The sequence below is a fragment of the Otolemur garnettii genome, unplaced genomic scaffold (genome assembly GCF_000181295.1).
Source record: "Otolemur garnettii isolate 467f Iridium unplaced genomic scaffold, OtoGar3 scaffold00019, whole genome shotgun sequence".
Lineage (NCBI taxonomy): Eukaryota > Metazoa > Chordata > Mammalia > Primates > Galagidae > Otolemur > Otolemur garnettii.
Window position 1 is genome coordinate 7614095 of NW_003852414.1, and position 17471 is coordinate 7631565.

Here is a 17471-nt window from a genome sequence, read left to right on the forward strand (position 1 = left end):
AGTGATGGTTAAGTACTTTATCAAACTGAAGAGCAATTAGAAAAAGTCAATCTTTTAAGATTACTAAGCAGAATGTGGGTTGAGGAGCCCTAGTTTAAAATCTCAAAAAGGAAAATCTCCAAGAGAAAAGTAAGATGTCATCGTCTCTTTGTCTTCCTTCTCCAATGTGCCAGGTGTGATAAACTCAGACCGGAGCGGTGACGGATCCGATGGGCGCGGCTCTGTCGAAACTGGCGCAGTGGTCGGCTGCCAATTACGGCGCCGCAACCCTAGAAATTTCCCCTCTCAATGAAGCGATATTGAAAGAAATTATTATGTTTGTGGAGAGTTTTATCTACAAGTATCCCAAAGAGGCAAAATTTGTTTTTGTGGAGCCGCTTGAATGGAAAACAAGTTTGGCTCCCTCAGCGTTTGAATCAGGCTATATTGTCAGGTAAGGTAGTTCTTTGCTTCTAAGATGTAATGTCTTCATCATATGGATTTTAATTGATTGGTTACAGATTTGGGGGCAAGTCGCTTAACCTCTCTGAATCTCTGAATTCTTTAAACCAAGAATTGCAAGCTAGAGGCACTCAGGTGAAATCTGAGAATGTGACTCTTGGCCAACATGGTACCTATGGCTTTTTTAGATTTAAATTTAAATTTCTTTTGATAGAGGACACGTGCGCCGGGTCACTACACTCCCCACATTCGTTTCTACTTTCTGCCTTCCCACCCAGGAACCACTGGTTTTGTGACCTCTCCTATAGACAAAATCTCTTTTGGTATTTAAATTGTTCAGTTATCGGGGTGGCTGCAGGGAGGGTGGTAAAGTTTGCTTGATAGGCAGGAGAAACTGCTTGAGGATTAGGGCTGTCCTCAAATAAGAACCTTCCAAAACCGAGATTAAAAAAGAATTCTACTTCTTTGTCTATTTTTTGAATTCTCAGACTTTGGGACAAAAATAATAAGAAGTTAATTGATGACTCCATACTGAACCGCAGAATCAAAGCATTCTGTAATAGACATACTCTTACTTGACAGTGTGAATGTTACTTTCTTTGCATAACTATTATTATCATTGGTTAATACTTCATTGCAGCAATCGTCTGATTTCTTTTCTGAATGTATTTATCTTCGTTCATTCTTTACGAGGTTTTTGTTTCTAGTCCTTTCTTAAAACATTGTTATTGTTGTTAAATTTTAAGCCTTTTTGATTTTGTGAAGGCAAAAAGTGGAAACCTAGTAAACACATGTATATGTAAAAATTAAAAAACAAATGAAGTCTACTTCCACCTCATATAGTGAGCTATCACTGGATGTCTTTTGAACATTGCTAAAAATATATGATTACACAAATTATAGAAACATAATTGTATAATCAACTATGCATTAGAATTACATAATAAATAAACAGATATTAATGGTGTGTATAAATAACTTTTTGACCAGCCTCAATTTCCTTTGCATCTCAGGCATCTTCTCATTACCACCCTATTCCTCTTTGGTTCTACATAGGAACTTTTGAAGTCCGACCATAAGAAAAACAGTTCCCTAACTAGCCAAAGCTTCCTATAGATGCCCTTTCTTTTGTTTCTCTTGGGGATTATTTGTGGGAATAAAATCAGCATTTCTTCAAGATTAGAACTGCAAACTCATTCTTTTTCTTTTTTTGAGACAGAGGCTCAAGTTGTCACCTACGTAGAGTGTTGTGGCGTCATGGCTCACAGCAACCTCCAACTCTTGGGCTTAAGCAATTCTCTTGCTTTAGCCTCCCAAGTGGCTGGGATTACAGGTGCCCACCACAACGCCCAGCTATTTTTGTTGTTGCAGTTGTCATTGTTGTTTTAACTGGCTGGGGCTGGGTTCAAACCTGCCAGCCTTGGTGTCTGTGACCAGCGTTCTACCCACTGAGCATGAGCGCCACCCTGCAGAACTATTCTTGAACTGCACTTTAAGACCTCTTTGGTTCTTATGAACCAAAGAAGTTTACTCTGAAGTTTTTGAAAAAATTTTTAATGCTGTATTTTATTTCTAACTGTATCAGTGGTCACTTTCTCCCAATGTCTTTGTCCTTTCCTGTCTACTGTCCCATTGTGTGTTGGTGCTACCTAAGTGTTTTTCTCTGCCCTTTGAAAGATGAACTTACATGCAAAACCACTTAAAAACATAGTAACTCCTTTTAGCCAGGTTGGATTTAAAGCATATGGCAGAAGACAACATAAGATACTGTCTCTTGCCTCTGTACTAATTCTGTGTTCCAAGGACAAAATATGATCACATCTACCCTCTAGGTAGGTGGAGCTGTAACACACTCCTCAAATGTATCGCTGTTTCTCCTTCTCTGTTCTTACTTCTTTTTGCTTTGTTTCCGTTTGTGCATGGCATGTCTGGGTCCCATTGTTGTAAGTGTTCTCTCCTAAGCAGTTTTGACATGTTAACACTGTATTTTGAAACAATACCCCCTTAATTTTTGTACTTTTATTACGTCTACTGTGCAGCTTTTCCTGAGCCTGATTTTTCTTTTTTTTTTTTTTTTTAAGACTGTCACACATCTGCCTTTATTGTGAGCAGCAGATGGGACACTTCCAGCAATAGTAAAAAAAAAAAAAAAAAAAATTAATTTACAAAAGCAGAGATTCAGTGAAGCCGCCTGAGTGGTACCCTCAGGAGCTCACACGTAGATGCCGACCCAGAGCAGCAAGAAGAGGACTCCAAAGCCCATAAAGAGCGAGGCCACCAAGGAGATGAGAAGCTCTTTGTAGATATCTCGAGTGTACTTGGTAGAAGTGACCTCATAGACGAAGAACCAGGCGGTGAAGAACATGCCAATGGCCAAAAGTACCACAGTCAGATGAGGGAAGACAGCTGGGTTCACTGGGCTGGTATATCTGCTCATGGCCTCGAGCTCCATTTTGCCCCGCACAGGGTAAGCCGCCACTCCGCGACCGGAAGCTGAGCCTGATTTTTCTACCCATCATTTTTCTTTCTGACCGTTATTGATTTTTATTTTTTTGAGACAGAGTTTCACTCTGTCTTCCTGGTTAGAGTGCGGTGGCATCATTGCTTACAACAACCTGAATCTCTTGGGCTCAAGGGCTCCTCTTGCCTCAGCCTCCTGAGTGTCAGGGACTACAGGTGCTTACCACAATGTCCGGCTAGTTTTTCTGTTTTTAGTGGAGACGAAGTTTCACTCTTGCTCAGGCTGGTCTTGAATTCCTGAACTCAGGTGATGCACCTGCCTTGGCCTCCCAGAGGGTTGGGATTACAGGTGTGAGTCCCCCATGCCTGGCCTATTGATGATATCTTTCATATTGGAAGGGATGAGAGAGAGATATATCACTGTTGTATTTGAAGGAATCCACACTTGTGTGGTGCTAATATAAACCAGATAGGTATTGATTACCTTGAAGAAGGAAAGAATGTGGCTGAGATTTGGGTTATATTGGAAAATATCAAATGCTTTCACTTCCTGATCTTGACCAAACCTCTTATTCCATCCTCCAAATTGAAGAAAGTTCAGCAACCCATGGTCACATGTGCTACCCCTAACATTATAACAAGTGACATAAACCAAAGATACTCTCAATGGCCAGAGGAATTTATTGTTGCGACAATCCTACCTGCCCCGTTCTTTGCCCTTTGGTTCACATGCACCTTCTGGCTTAGCTGCTGAGCATTTTTTACTTGCACATTTTTTTGAAAGTAGGGAAGCTACTCTCCTTCTAGACAGGATTCAGGTCTGTGTGTCCACGTGTAAGGCCAAAATCATCACAAAGGATTTGAGCTTGGGGTCCCTGGATGTGTTTCTACCAAATAGGAGTGTCCTCACACGTTCCAAAGGAAAGGCAGGTGTTTCTCCTTCTGAATATACATTCTTTCAGGCCTCTTGTTCCAAAACAGATCAGTTTTATTTACAAGGCAAGTCTGTGGAAGCAGGTAATCTACCCCTTTTTGTTGGTCTCTGAAGCTACTGCCAGGAATATATTTCTATCTGTGGCCTTACTTCACCTTTGATGCTGCATGTCTCCAAATGCACTCTCTGTAGCTGTCAATAAAAGTTTTTGCCTTTTTCTGAATTAGGCTGCAATCAACATCTGATATTGCAGCTAATACTTTCGTCACACGCTGGAAAGTTTTCATTTCATCAGCCATCTTCTCTCCTTTAGGCAACTCATTACTAATGGAACAGATAAGCACAGTATTTTTTTATGTTGCGTGATTTATCTTTTTCTTTACAATCATTGCCTACATATTCATCTTGTAATGATATATGTCACCTCTCCACGTTCAATGTTTTTGGGGGGAAACAGCTTTACTTTCATTTTCATGGAAATCCTAGATCTTTTTCTGAATTACTATTTGTGATTGCTTCTGTTCTTACGAGACAGGATGAGATTAATCATCTTCCTACATGACCTCAGAATGAAGCCAAATTCACTCTCCACTAGGGACAACTGACACCACTCAATGGTAACACCACCTGTTGGTGATACCTGGAGCCGAGACTGATTCTTTATAATGTAGAAACTTACAAACTAGATGAGCATCTGGAATGACGTTGTGAAAATGTTATTACTTGTTCTTTCCTTCTCTGATAGAACTACACAGTCTGTTTTTTAAATCACCTCTGCTGTAATATTGTGTGTATTTCAGTTTTGAATCTCACTTTACTGCATCCCAGTGGTGTGTAGGTACTGGGACAAAATTTTATGCTCGTTGGAATTCTATGGGTGGGAAATCAGATCACCTGAGCAAAGGCCCTCTTCCCTCCAGTAACACACAATTCAAGCTCAATTCATACCTTTTTGGCCTTTATTTTCTGTCAATATCATGAAAGGCTAAATTACGTGATCTCTAAGGTTACAATCAACCTTAAAACTGTTCTATTTTATGAGACAATATTGTATTTTGCTAAGATTACTGTGTCACAACAGTAAAATCAGAGGCCCTAAATTTTGTTACTGAGCTCTCTTTTTTTTTTTTTTATTTTTTGTCACTGAAAAAGACTAAGTAGTTTCTCAATTATATCCTTATTTCCTACATAACTATTGGGCTATACATGTATTGAGTAAGAAGACAATAAATTCAATACTGGAGATTAAAGAAAAAAGAGATTTTCCTGTTTTAATTATAGTACCAAGTGAGTATTTTTAGCCCCCTTCCCTAATTCTGGTTTAGAAGTCTATCAGGACAGTGCATTTCAATGACTGCACACCATCCTTGACCCTCGCAAGGTTGAGTACAGTGTTTTTCTCTCCAAGAGCTCGTTCTTCAGGTGTTAGAAACCGTGAGCCTGGAAACAGATAACTTCAGCAGCATCCTCTACATAGCCTCGATTTCATTTCCTAGTTCTCTGGTGAGTTGCAGGCGTCACCTAGCAGGGGCAGTGAAACGTGTCACCTGTAGGCCCTCCCACCCAGTTTCTCATCAGGACTTTCACTTTCCAGAGATGAGTAAGTAGCTCAATATTTTGTTTTGTTTTGTTATTTTTGGGGGGTGGGGGTGGGGGAAGAATCAACATTGTTTATTTTTTATTAAATCATAGCTGTGTACATTAATACTATCATGGGGTACAGAGTGCTGTTTCTATATACAGTTTGAAATACTTTCATCCAACTGGTTAACATAGTCTTCATGGCATTTTCTTAGTTATTGTGTTAAGACATTTGTTGTCTACATTTAGAGAGATTCACATGTACCCTTATGGGATGAACCATAGGCGTGATCCCACCAATCACCCTCCCTCCAACCATCCTCCCTCCTCCCTTCCTCTCCCTCTCCCCTTTCCCCATATTCTTGGGCTAAAATTGGGTTATAGTTTTCCTGTGAAAGCTATAAATTAGTTTTATAGTAGGGCTGAATACATTGGATACTTTTTCTTCCATTCTTGAGATATTTTGCTAAGAAGAATATTTTCCAACTCCATCCATGTAAACATGAAGGAGGCAAAGTCTCCATCTTTCTTTATTGCTGCATAGTATTCCGTGGTGTACATATACCACAATTTATTGATCCAATACTCTGGTTTCTCTTTAGACCGTATAACTCTTTCACCTTTTAGTAGCTCAATATTTATTGAACATTTAATCAGCCCGTAACTTAACCTGTCATCTTCCAATTAGCATAAGTGAGCAGCCCTTTCAATGAGTACCTTTTAGGTACAAGCCTTCAAGAACATTCTTCAATCTTAAGGAAATGACTTCAGAAGCTTAATTTTAGAGAAAATGTGTGTTTTATACATGAGGAATATCACTGGCAAGTGTAGAGATACAGAGAGTGCCAAAAACATGCACACACATTTTAAGAAAGGAAAAAACTGCATTAAAATTGTAATACTCAAGTCACATGATACTCAAGTGACTTTTGCAATTACGAGAGGTGCTCACATGACTTGCACTCATCTTTTGTTGGTGGTATATATTGAATCTAAAATGAACTTGCAGGGCTACAGTCCAGGTTTGGGCAGGGCTCTGTTCCTTCTGGAGGCTCAAGGAGGATTCCTTCTTTCCTTCCAGCTTCTAGAGGTCCCCTACATTCCAAGGCTAGTGGTGCCACACCACTGTGGCTGCAGCTCCATCCTCACATCACCTTTTCTGATTCTTATCTCCTGCCTCTCTCTTATCAGGACACTTGGGATTAAGTTTGGCCCATCCAGATACCCAGAATAGTCTCCCCATCTCATGGGGGAGATGAGATGCAAAGTCTCTTTTGCCCTGTAGGGTGATGTAGTCACAGAACCATTATTTTGCCTCCCACAGTTCCTAGCCTCTCATTTCTTGTTTTATTTTTTTCCTCTAGAACTCTTTTCATCTTGCAAAACTGACACTCTATATCATTTCAATAATACTTCCCATTGCTTCTGTCCCGACCCCCTGAAAAACACCATTGTATTTGTTTCTATAGATTTGTCTACTCTAGATATTGTGGGTAAGAAAAATAATATATTATTTGACTTTTGTGTCTGGATTATTTCACTAGTGATTATGTTCAAGATTTGTGTACCAGGATTTCCTTCCTTTTTTTTTTTTTTTTAAACTCTGGTTATTTTATTTTATTTTATTTTTCAGTTTTTGGCTGGGGTAGGGCTTGAACCCGCCACCTCCGGCATATGGGGCTGGCACCCTACTCCTTTGAGCCACAAGTGCTGCCCCAATTTCCTTCCTTTTAATGATGAATAATATTGCATTGTATGTATATATCACAGGGCTTATCAGTCGTTTACTGATGAACACTTATGTTGCTCTCATTTCTAGTGACAGTAGTGTCAGTAGTAAGTTGCCTCCATCAGATTTCCTCTTGCCGATGACCTAGCAACTTCTCACATCTATTTATCTGCATTGGAATTTAAGATAGATCAGATCAGATCTTAAAATATGGACAGTTTTATCAGGGATATCATCATGTCATGCAAACTTAGAAGCTTAATTTTGGTAAATGTTCTAAGTGATAAAAATATTACTGCCATGAAAATATTATAATATTCTTTAAATGCCAACCTAAAAACAATCATTAAAATGGACAGAAACATGAATCTAGGGGATAATTACTGATCAGGAAAAGCCTGTTTAGGAAAACTCCTTATGGGGCAGCGCCTGTGGCTCAAAGAAGTAGGGTGCTGGCCCCGTATACTGGAGGTGGTGGGTTCAAACCCAGCCCCAGCCAAAACCAACTGCAAAAAAAAAAAAGGGAAAACTCCTTTTTACCTTATGGGAAACCAAATCAGGGACTTTAGAGGGGAAAAATAATCCACAGAAAGGATCTCGTTTGCCTTTAGTTGCCTTTTTAATAGCTTTTTTTTCATCATAAATATGGTGTAGCCTAGAAGAGTTGGAACCACTAATTACTGTGGTGTAAAGATTTTGTGAATGAAATAACATTAGAAATCCCCAAAGCATGAATGGTCCTGCAGACCCAGTGATTTTTTTAAAAAGATGTCTGAAACCAACATGTTGTTAAAAAACCAAAAACCAAAAGTGCGATTCTTTGAGTTTGATTGTGAATTTAAGAAATTGCCTGCAGTTTTCTTTCTGGATGCATCTAATCTCCATTGCTCACAGGTTAGAGAATTAAATGTTCCAGTGGGAAAAAAGATGAGCTTCTAACCAGAGATATTGATATTTTCTGTGTTTTATAATGAAGCATAGGAACAATTGATTTAAATGTCTTCAATTTAACTATTACTGGCATGCAGGTAACAGCAAGTTTTTTTTTTTAATTGTTTTTCTTTTAACTTTTTAGTGAAACCACAGCCAAATCAGAAGAGGTTGACAAAAATGGACAGCCTTTGCTCTTTCTCTCCATCCCACAAATTAAAATTAGGAGCTTTGGGCAACTGTCACACTTTTTATTTATCGCCAAAGACGCAAACCTGAAGGAGGCACAAGCGTGTATTGAAGGTGAGCTTGATACTGCAGCCTGTGATTTGAACTTTTAGAAACAGTCTAGGGGGAAATCCAATGTTTTAGTCTCTTGAAAAAAAAAAAAAAGTTCTACAACCTGAAAGATTACAAAGTCATGTGTACAACTTCGTGAAAATATAATTAATTTTCCTTGGCTACAATGTTACGCTCATATCAAATTTCTGCTTTAAAATGCCTGCTATTTTACCATCGGTAAGTTTCTAGGTTTCTAATTTTAGCATATGGCTTAAAGAGAACCTTCTTGGCTTCTGGAAAGCCCAGTGGCCTGTAACCTATTAGGTACACGTCAGGAAAAGAGATGACTGCAAGGTCCAGCATCTGAACCTACCCTCTCCCTGGCATGGTGCTATGATGGATGAAAATGTGTTCCTTTCAAATGAATGTGGACTCTTCCTTTAGCCAGGATGACCCTTAATAATTTTCCTTTCCCTTTTTCTCAGCCATATTCTACTGTGGACTTCATAGCTTCCTTTAATAGTTACATTCATTCAACTCTGCAGGAAATATTTTTCCTCTTCATTAAAGATGCTCTTATTTTCCTCTAATCATCTAACATACAAAGAAGAATGGGATTGATTGCCTGCTATAATTGTGTCGTAAATACTATATGTAGAAATACGTAATTATCAATAACAATGTGTTGTGTACATTTTGCTTTTTTGGACCAGTGGGTCCCAGGCATAAAGTACCTGAGTTCTGCCCATTTCTGTTTGAGGAAGGAAGATTGCTCTTTAAAGAAAGCCCAAAAAACAGGCCAACCTCAGAACAGCAACCTCTTTTTAATCTCTTGCCTATTCTGCTTCATTAGGTCTTAAAGAATTCGAGAAGATAGGTAATAGGTCCACGATGGTTCATTCAATTCAACTTGGTAGACAGACGTAATACTGTCTATAGTGCTGTATATCTGCTGTGGTTAAATGTTTATTCTTTGCTGCATTTTTCCCTTCCTGCAAGAGTTTAGGTACAGCCCTTTGTTTTAGGTCCAAGTTGCATGGTACCTGGCAACTTGGCAGTCAGGTTTACATCTTCCCCAGGAATTCACCTAGTATGTCTTTTCATAAATCTTTACGGGATAACGGACATAGGTTGATAAGTTGAGATGTCCTGTATGTGGTTGACTCCTTGGTCTTCTTTTCCCTGCTGACCCTTCGCCTAGTGCAGTCCTGTCCTCCTCAGCACTAAGGCTGTGCTATTTTCTGGTGGCATCCCCCGTTTCCTGTTGGAGAAGTGATTCTATCACTCAACTACCTTCGTGCTTTCTGAATTAGTCTGCTAGGCTTTTCCCTCTCCTTGTCCCAACGCGTATATATTTTCATCTGTCTTCCATTTCTTTATTCTAAACAAGGTTTTTTGTTTTTTTGTTTTTTTTTCTCCTTTCTCCCTCATTTTCAACTACATTGCTTTTTGGCACTTACCAGAGTCTGTTTGCAGTATCTCTAGGTTCAACTTTCACATCTGTGTTAGCCATGATCACAAGCTGATGTATAAGTGTTTCGCTATAATTTTGGCATATACGTGAATAGTGGTTACATACGTTTCTCCAACTTTAAGACCAAATGGCACTGAGAATATAAGCAGTTTGAAAAGGTGGGGAAAGACTGGCCCTGGGTCTGTGGGCTGAGGGAAGCTATTTTGGGAAGAAAGCATTTATGAATATCGTGCACATATATGACATATGCTCGTGCGCGCATGTGCATATAGTTCTAGTGATGATTCTTCTAAGGAGATTTGTATTTCTCTGTCCTTGAATAAATTCTGAATACATTAATTGAATGTGTACTCAGAACAATGCTCCACAGTCAATAAAAAGAGAGAGAAGGTCTTGGCTTTTGTCCTATGGGGAAGATGACACATGAAAATGAATTACAATATACAGTAGAGCGTCCTGTGAGATTAAAAGAAGTTCCTAAGTATAAGGCAGCCTCAGAAGTCGAGATTAATTCTCATTGGGTGGGTCAAAGAAGACGTAATGAAAGAAACACATCTGAGTCAGCTTTGAAGGATTCGCAAGTCTTAATGTTTGTTGTACTAGAAGACAAGAGGATAATTTTGTTTTATTTTTTTATTTCTGTATTTATTTTGTCAGCTAACAGAGACCCTGTCGCAAAAATCCTGGGTCCGGATTATAATGCAACAAAAGGAGACCCCATTTCATTAAATATTCTGGATAAAATTACTGAAGATGATGATCCTGAAAGTGAGGCTAAGATGAGGATTGCGATGTTGCTCCAGGAACTAGATCTTCACCTACTCAACCATTCTCTAAAGCATATTTCACTGTGAGTCTTAAAAAAAAAAAGGCTCGGTGCCTATAGCTCAACCGGCTAAGGCGCCAGCCACGTACACCTAAGGTGGCAGGTTCAAATCCCCAGCCCGGACCCGCCAAACAACAATGACGGCTGCAACCAAAAAATAGCCGGGCGTTGTGGCGGGCGCCTGTGGTCCCAGCTACTTGGGAGGCGGAGGCAGGAGACTCGCTAGAGCCCAGGAGTTGGAGGTTGCTGTGAGTGTGATGCCACAGCACTCTACCCAGGGGGACAGCTTGAGGCTCTGTCTCAAAAAAAAAAAAAAGAAAGAAAGAAATCAATCAATCAATCAGTCTTTGAAAACCAGTTTTACAAGTTTCTTTCCAAGTTTTAGAAAAAATGAGAAAAATAAAGTATGGAAGTTACTGCTATGAATTTAACATTACATTTTGTTAGAATAAAATTGTAATTTTATTGGGATTTATTTACTCTACTTCTAAAAATTAAAAATTTGCAGTTGACGTTGCTGCCACAGTCTAGTGGGATTTCATTCAATTCTGAAGACATCCAATGGCCTTATTATTTTCGAGGACTTAAGACTAGCATGTAAATTATTAAATTATAATGGAAATACCATGTAGAGTTTGTGTAGTCCCCCAATTGTCCATTTTTCTGGTATTTTGTAGTATTATATTATTATCATTAAGAAAAGAAGTAAATATTTAAGGGAGTATATTTAATGTTACATCAAACAAACGATCACTAATTACTTGATGTTTTTAATAGTGTTATTATGAGAGTATAACATGGCTAAAATTAACTGCAATTTTAATTATAAAAAAAGATATTTCCCCTGAGATAGTGGAATCTGTTCATGTGTCTCCTGTAGATTCCGTCTTAAAAAACTTATGCTGAAGTTTTAAACATTTATTTCAGAGAAATACGTTTGAATCCGGTGACTTTTACCAGGGACATAGACCTACTCAAACGTTACTCAGGAAAAGGAGAAGAAACCGTCCTGGAATCTATCGAATATACCTCAGGTTTCTATCTGTTCAGATTCATTTTATGTTATTTACACATTCATAATTGTATTTTCAAAATGCTTTCGCTGACCACATTAGAACTGAAAATTTGAGAAAACAGAAACTTCAGATTTCAACAGTATTTATTTTGTTGAACAAAATATATTTTACAAAACTCTAGGTTAGATAACTCTTATTATTTTTTATTATTATTGTTTCAGGTTAATTTTAGGGTATGAAGAATTAGGTTACAATGTTTGCATTTGTTAGGTAGAGTCCCTCTTATATTTGTACCCCACCCTCAAGAGGTGTGCTGTAAATCCCAACATTGTGTCCATTAAGTGAGAACACATCCACCTCCCTCCTCCCCTCTCCCTGGTCCTTTGTTCCCTCACACCCCCCCCCCAGCCATTTCTCTTATGTAGGAGTATATTAGATTATCTACTGGCTTCATATTAGCACTGAGTACACTGGATTCTTGCTTCTCCATTCTTGTGATCCTTTACTAAGAAGAATGTGTTTTAACTCTGTTTATGTTAATACAAAAGATGTGAAGTCTCTATCTTTTTAATGGCTAAATAGTATTCCACGGTGTAGATATACCACAGCTTGTTAATCTGTTCCTGGGTCGATGGGCATGTAGCTTATTTCCACATCTTGGTGATTATAAATTGAGCTGCAAGAAACAATCTAGTGCAAATGTCCTTATGATAAAATGATGTTTTTCTTCTGGGTAGATTCCTAGAAGCGGGATTGTGGGATCAAATGGGATCTAATTGAGTTCCTTAAGGATTCTCCGAACTTCCTTCTAAAGAGGCTGTTTTAGTTTGCAGTCCCACCAACAGTTTTTGTGAGGAACACTTATTGTCTGATGCTTGGTTTCAGAATATGAATTTTCAAATGGATGTAGAGCCCCACCTTGGAGACAGATTTATGGCGAAATTTGTTATGTGATGGTGAAACCACACGATGTGGAAACCCTGTGCATTACTTGTTGTGTAGAAGGAGTCTTTTTAAATGGTGTAAGTAGCTTTTTTTTGAGACACAGTCTCATTCTGTTGCCCTTGGTAGTGTGCTGTGGCATCACAGTTCACAGCAACCTCCAACTCCTAGGCTTAAGCAATTCTCTTGCCTCAGCCTCCCAAGTAGCTGGGACTATAGGCACCCACCACAATGCCCAGCTATTTTTTGTTGCAGTTTGGCCAAGACTGGGGTCAAACTCGCCACCCTTGGTATATGGGGCCAGTGCCCTACCCACTGAGCCACAGGCACTGCCCGGATGTGTAAGTAATTTTTGAAAAGCATCACCAAAGCCAGTGGACTTTAGTTCTTAGCTAGGTCTGTGTAAAGGCTGACGTGTGTCAAGGGTTGTGTCTGGATGACCACAGAGGATGAAATACTGTCTGGCGGATCTGAGGCAGATTCCTGTGCTGTGTGTTTGCTGGTCCAATCCAAAATGACCTTGGAATTAGCCCATTATTCCTCACTGGAGGTCATTCAGCCAGTCTTCTAAGAAACGGGTTTCACAGTGAGCCATTCCACTTTATAAAACTAAAAGTCTCTAACATAATCAATTCACTGAACAGTTGCACAGGAATTTAAGGAATGAAAGGGCAAGAAAGGAACATTTGTGGTTACACAGAAGTCACGACTGCAACTTTCTTCCTGACAGAGGAAGGCACAGAGGAGTTTATCCAAATGCAGAAAGTGGGAGGAAGCGCCCTGTGAAGCTGGGGCTCAGACCTCTAGGCAGGGGCCACATCCAGACTGTCCCCTCAGAGTGCAGACAGAGCTCAGAGGAGAGGAGCCTGCAGAGCTGGCAGAGCAGGGACCCGGCCCTTTGAAGATGGAGCAGTGGTTGGTGGATAATGACATTTCTAAGGGGGCATGGTAAGCCTGTTGCTGGGACCATGGGTAAAAAAATCAAACCTGGAAATTGGAACCAACTGCTGCTCCTGGAGCCAATTGATACCACCAAGGAGTGCAGGGCTGTTGGGACAGTGGGCCCACAGGAAGGAAGGAGCACGCCTCTCCTCCCTCTTCCAGCCTTGCAGGCTTCCTTTAGCTTTCTACTGACTGAACAAGAGAGAAACCCAGCTCTGCAGACTCCCAGCCCTAGTAGCACAAGGTGGAATCTGGGTGGGTGTTTTTGAGCTGAGAGATAAACAGCACATAGCCTTCGGAGACTTCTGGATTAAAACACCTTCCTTAGCGCCATCCCTAGTCACCGAACAGCTAGGAGTTTAGCCTTCACCTCTGCACCTTCCTGCCCTTAGTAACTTCAACATCAATTTGGAATAGAATAGAATTTGCAGAAATCTACAGAATTCTACAAATAAGTCTACAAATTCTAGATGCTTCATGGGGACTCAGCCATCCCTGGGAACTTTTTGCCTTGGGTTGGTACCAAAATGCTGGCACCTCTTCCTTAATTCCCTGTGGGCACCTCTCTGACTTGCCCTTTGGCGCTTTTCTTATTATCATTACTTATAGGTTATTTCTACATAGAAGAGGTAAACAACCCAAATATAATTTGCTTTGGGTTTGTCTTTATATTTTAGAAAAACGAACTCTAATTGGAAAATGAAAGACAAGAAGAAGGAATGATGCTGTTTGACCTGCTAGAGGGGAATGGGAGTCTTTCTTTCCATCAAAGACCAGTGATGCCCACACCTACAATTTAATATGGAAACATCCAAGTTTTCTTAGTTTTAAAAAGTGAAAGACAAGGACCATATAGCTATTCAATAATTACAACAAAATTGAAAACAGACTACCGTTATATGTATATGTGTCTCTTCTATGTAGTTTTATGTAGCACACTATAGTCATACATCTTTGTATGTCCAGTAATGTGATATAGGTGTAAATATTTATAATCTGTCAAGGGAGAATAATAAGGGGAGAGAATGAGGGTAACTGGGGTAGGGAATGAGGAAAGGAAAGACACAAAAAGGAAGAGCATGAGACAGAGGGGTGGAGGTACAGGTGGTTCTATAGAGATTGGAACCCTAGTAAGTGAGCCTATGGCAACCATACTCCACATAGAACAAAAGCAGAGTGTGACAAACAGGACCATAGGATTTCCTACGTGACATTCTAATATTGAGGCCTTCTATGACTTCATCAGACAAAGCTCTTGAAGTCATATGCATTTGCACAGCAGAGAAGAACAGAGAGAGGAGGCTCTTACTTTGCTGAAAGAGCCAAGTGCCCTAAGCTCACATGGGAGGTACTCAGTAACTGCTGAATGAAGGAAAGAATGAGTGAATGAATGAATGAATGGACACAGGAAGGAGACATAACACTCAGTTAAGGGGAATGTAGTCTCCCGTATGGATCTTTTAGAGAGGAAAACGCTATGTGTGCTTAGGCTGTGATGGGCTGAGCAGCTTTTTACATTACTGTTACATTAATCATAGCACCGAACTTTTTTTTTCCCCAAAGGGTAAAACAGAGGAAGAGGGAGAAATTGATTATGAGAGAAAAGGTGAAATTTACAAAGACCTTGTCACATTTTTAAAAGAAAAGTCAGCGAAGTTTTCGGAAAATATATCTAAACAGGTAAGTTTTATGATCTCTTTAGAACTCATTACGTTACTCAACTAGAACTTCCTAGGGTGAAAAAATAATACAGTAATTTGACCTATTTTTGGACACTGCTTTCGATTAGTAGTGCTTTTCACTGCACAATATAAAATATGTGTTGTAAATACGGTACTGTAAAAATGTTTCTGATTTTCTTTAGGTAACAGTCATAATACTTCAAATTGCTTGCCAAATACTTTTTCATCTTCCCTTCTGAATGGTTATGAATAAGAACAGAAAACCCATCCCTGTGAATGAAGCCTAAAAGTCTTGATTATTTTTTATCCTGTCTGAGCTTCCCATGATTACTGCCTAATCAGATTGTCCTAAAGAGTGCGCCAGCTGTATGTGCACAAGAACTGTGCTTCTTTTGCATCTTGTGTGGTTTTTGAAGTAGTGTTGGACAAAGAAATCAATCAATATAACATTTTATGAAACAAAAGTTTGGTTGAAGAGGATGGTGATAAGAAAGGATATGCAATTTAGGCAAGAAATACTAATGTAAGCTCCAGGGTGATTCTCCAGAGTGAGTAAGGAACTGAGTGTTGTGGGATTACATCTGTAATCCCAACACTTTGGGAGGCAGAGGCAAGAGGGTTGCAGGAGGCCAGGAGTTGGAGGCCTGCCTGGGCAACATAGCAAGACCCCATTGCTAAAAAAATTTTTTTAAAAATTAGTTTGGTGTGGTGGTATGTGGTGCCTGTAGTCCCGGCTGCTTAGGGCAAGAGGATGGCTTAAACCCAAAAGTATGAGGCTGCTGTGAGCTGCGATTGTGGCCCCTGCATTCCATCCTGAGTGACAGAGCAAGACCTGTCCCTAAAATAAATAAATCCATGAACAAACAAATGAACAAATAAATAAAATTAAAAGAAGGTGTGTGTCAGACCCATAGGTTTCAATCCAATAAAATATCCGTCTCTTTTCTGGCCCTGCCGCTTCTGGGGTACCTCATTCTGTTACTAGACTATTGCTATTCCTGTCCTGGACCTCCTTTGTGTCATCATTCTGTGACTTTTTTCCTGGTGTTTGAACACAGGATTCCTGGATCTCAGCTTTTCTTTAAAAAAACAATATAGATAGATAGATAGATAAGACATAAAATTTGCCATTTTAATCTTTTTTGGGCAGATTTAGTGGCATTCATTACATTTACTACATTGTAAAACTGCCATTGTTGTCTATTTCCAAATGTTTTCCATCACCCCAAACTAAAACTCTGCACCTATTAAGCGATAACCCCCAATTCCTTCCCCCCTGAGTCATGGATAAACCCTAATCTGCTTTCTGTTTCTTTCAGTGCCTATTTTCCATATGTCCCATCAGTGGGATCACACAGTATCTGTCCTTTGGTGACTGGCTTCTTTCACGAAGCATAATGTTTCCAAGGTCTTTCCATGTCATAATGTGTGTCAGAATTGCATTCCTTTGGGGGCTGAGTCCTATTTCACTCTTGTGTACACATATTTTCACTCTTCTGTTTATCCATTCATCTGTTGATGGACAGTTGGGTTGTTTCCATCTTTTGGCTGTTGTGAATAATGCTGCTACAGATATTGGTGGGTAAATATCTGTTTGAAATCCTGTTCTCAATTCCTTTTGGTGTATACCCCAAATTGGAATTTGAGGGTCGTATAGTTATTTGTATTTAACTTTTGGAGGAATTGACAACTTGTTTTTCCTCACACTGGCTGTGCCATTTTACATTCTCACCAGCAAAGTACAGGAATTCCACTTTCTTCACCACTTTTTCTGTTTTGTTGCTTCATTGTAGACGTCCTTCTAAATGTGAAGTGGTACGTGTGCATCCCATTGTGGTTTTGATTTCCATTTCAGTAATGATTATTAATGTTAAGCCTATCCACTTGTGCTTGTTGGCCATTTGTATACCTGCTTTGAAGAAATGTCTATTCAAGTCCTTTGCCTATATTTTAAATTGCATTGTCTTTTTTATTGTTGAGTTATAGTTTTTATATGTTCCAGACACTAGCCCATTATCAGACAGAAGATTTGCAAATGTTTTCTCTCAGTCTGTGTGTTGTCTTTTCACTTTCTCAAAACGTCCTTTGATGTACAGATGTTTGATGAATTCTAACTTATCTACTTTTTCTATTTCCTGTGTTTGGGGGCTGATATTTAAGAAATCATTGCCAAATCCAGGGTCATGAAGATTTGTCCCTGTGTTTTCCTCAAAGAATTTTATAGTTTTAGCT

General features: G+C 39.4%; 2 protein-coding genes across 3 annotated transcripts in view; one reads left to right on the forward strand and one right to left on the reverse strand.

Moving 5' to 3' along the window:
- Window positions 1-209: 209 nt before the first annotated feature.
- Window positions 210-17471, forward strand: part of ARMC4 (armadillo repeat containing 4) — a 151913-nt gene continuing 134651 nt past the window's right edge. For both annotated transcript variants that reach the window (XM_012803301.1, XM_003786731.2), the window contains exons 1-6: window positions 210-433; window positions 8221-8378; window positions 10489-10681; window positions 11585-11691; window positions 12559-12695; window positions 15121-15237. In XM_012803301.1, coding sequence (XP_012658755.1) covers window positions 210-433; window positions 8221-8378; window positions 10489-10681; window positions 11585-11691; window positions 12559-12695; window positions 15121-15237 — 936 coding nt within the window. The remainder of the gene's footprint in view (window positions 434-8220; window positions 8379-10488; window positions 10682-11584; window positions 11692-12558; window positions 12696-15120; window positions 15238-17471) is intronic.
- On the reverse strand, window positions 2497-2928 carry LOC100961297 (transmembrane protein 258). Its single transcript, XM_012803303.1, has one exon. The coding sequence runs from the start codon at window positions 2891-2893 to the stop codon at window positions 2654-2656; it is 240 nt and encodes a 79-aa protein (XP_012658757.1). The 5' UTR covers window positions 2894-2928; the 3' UTR covers window positions 2497-2653.

Coding starts and splice junctions, on each gene's coding strand:
- LOC100961297 (XM_012803303.1), bottom strand. CDS start 2,893: ATGGAGCTCGAGGCCATGAGCAGATATACCAGCCCAGTGAACCCAGCT.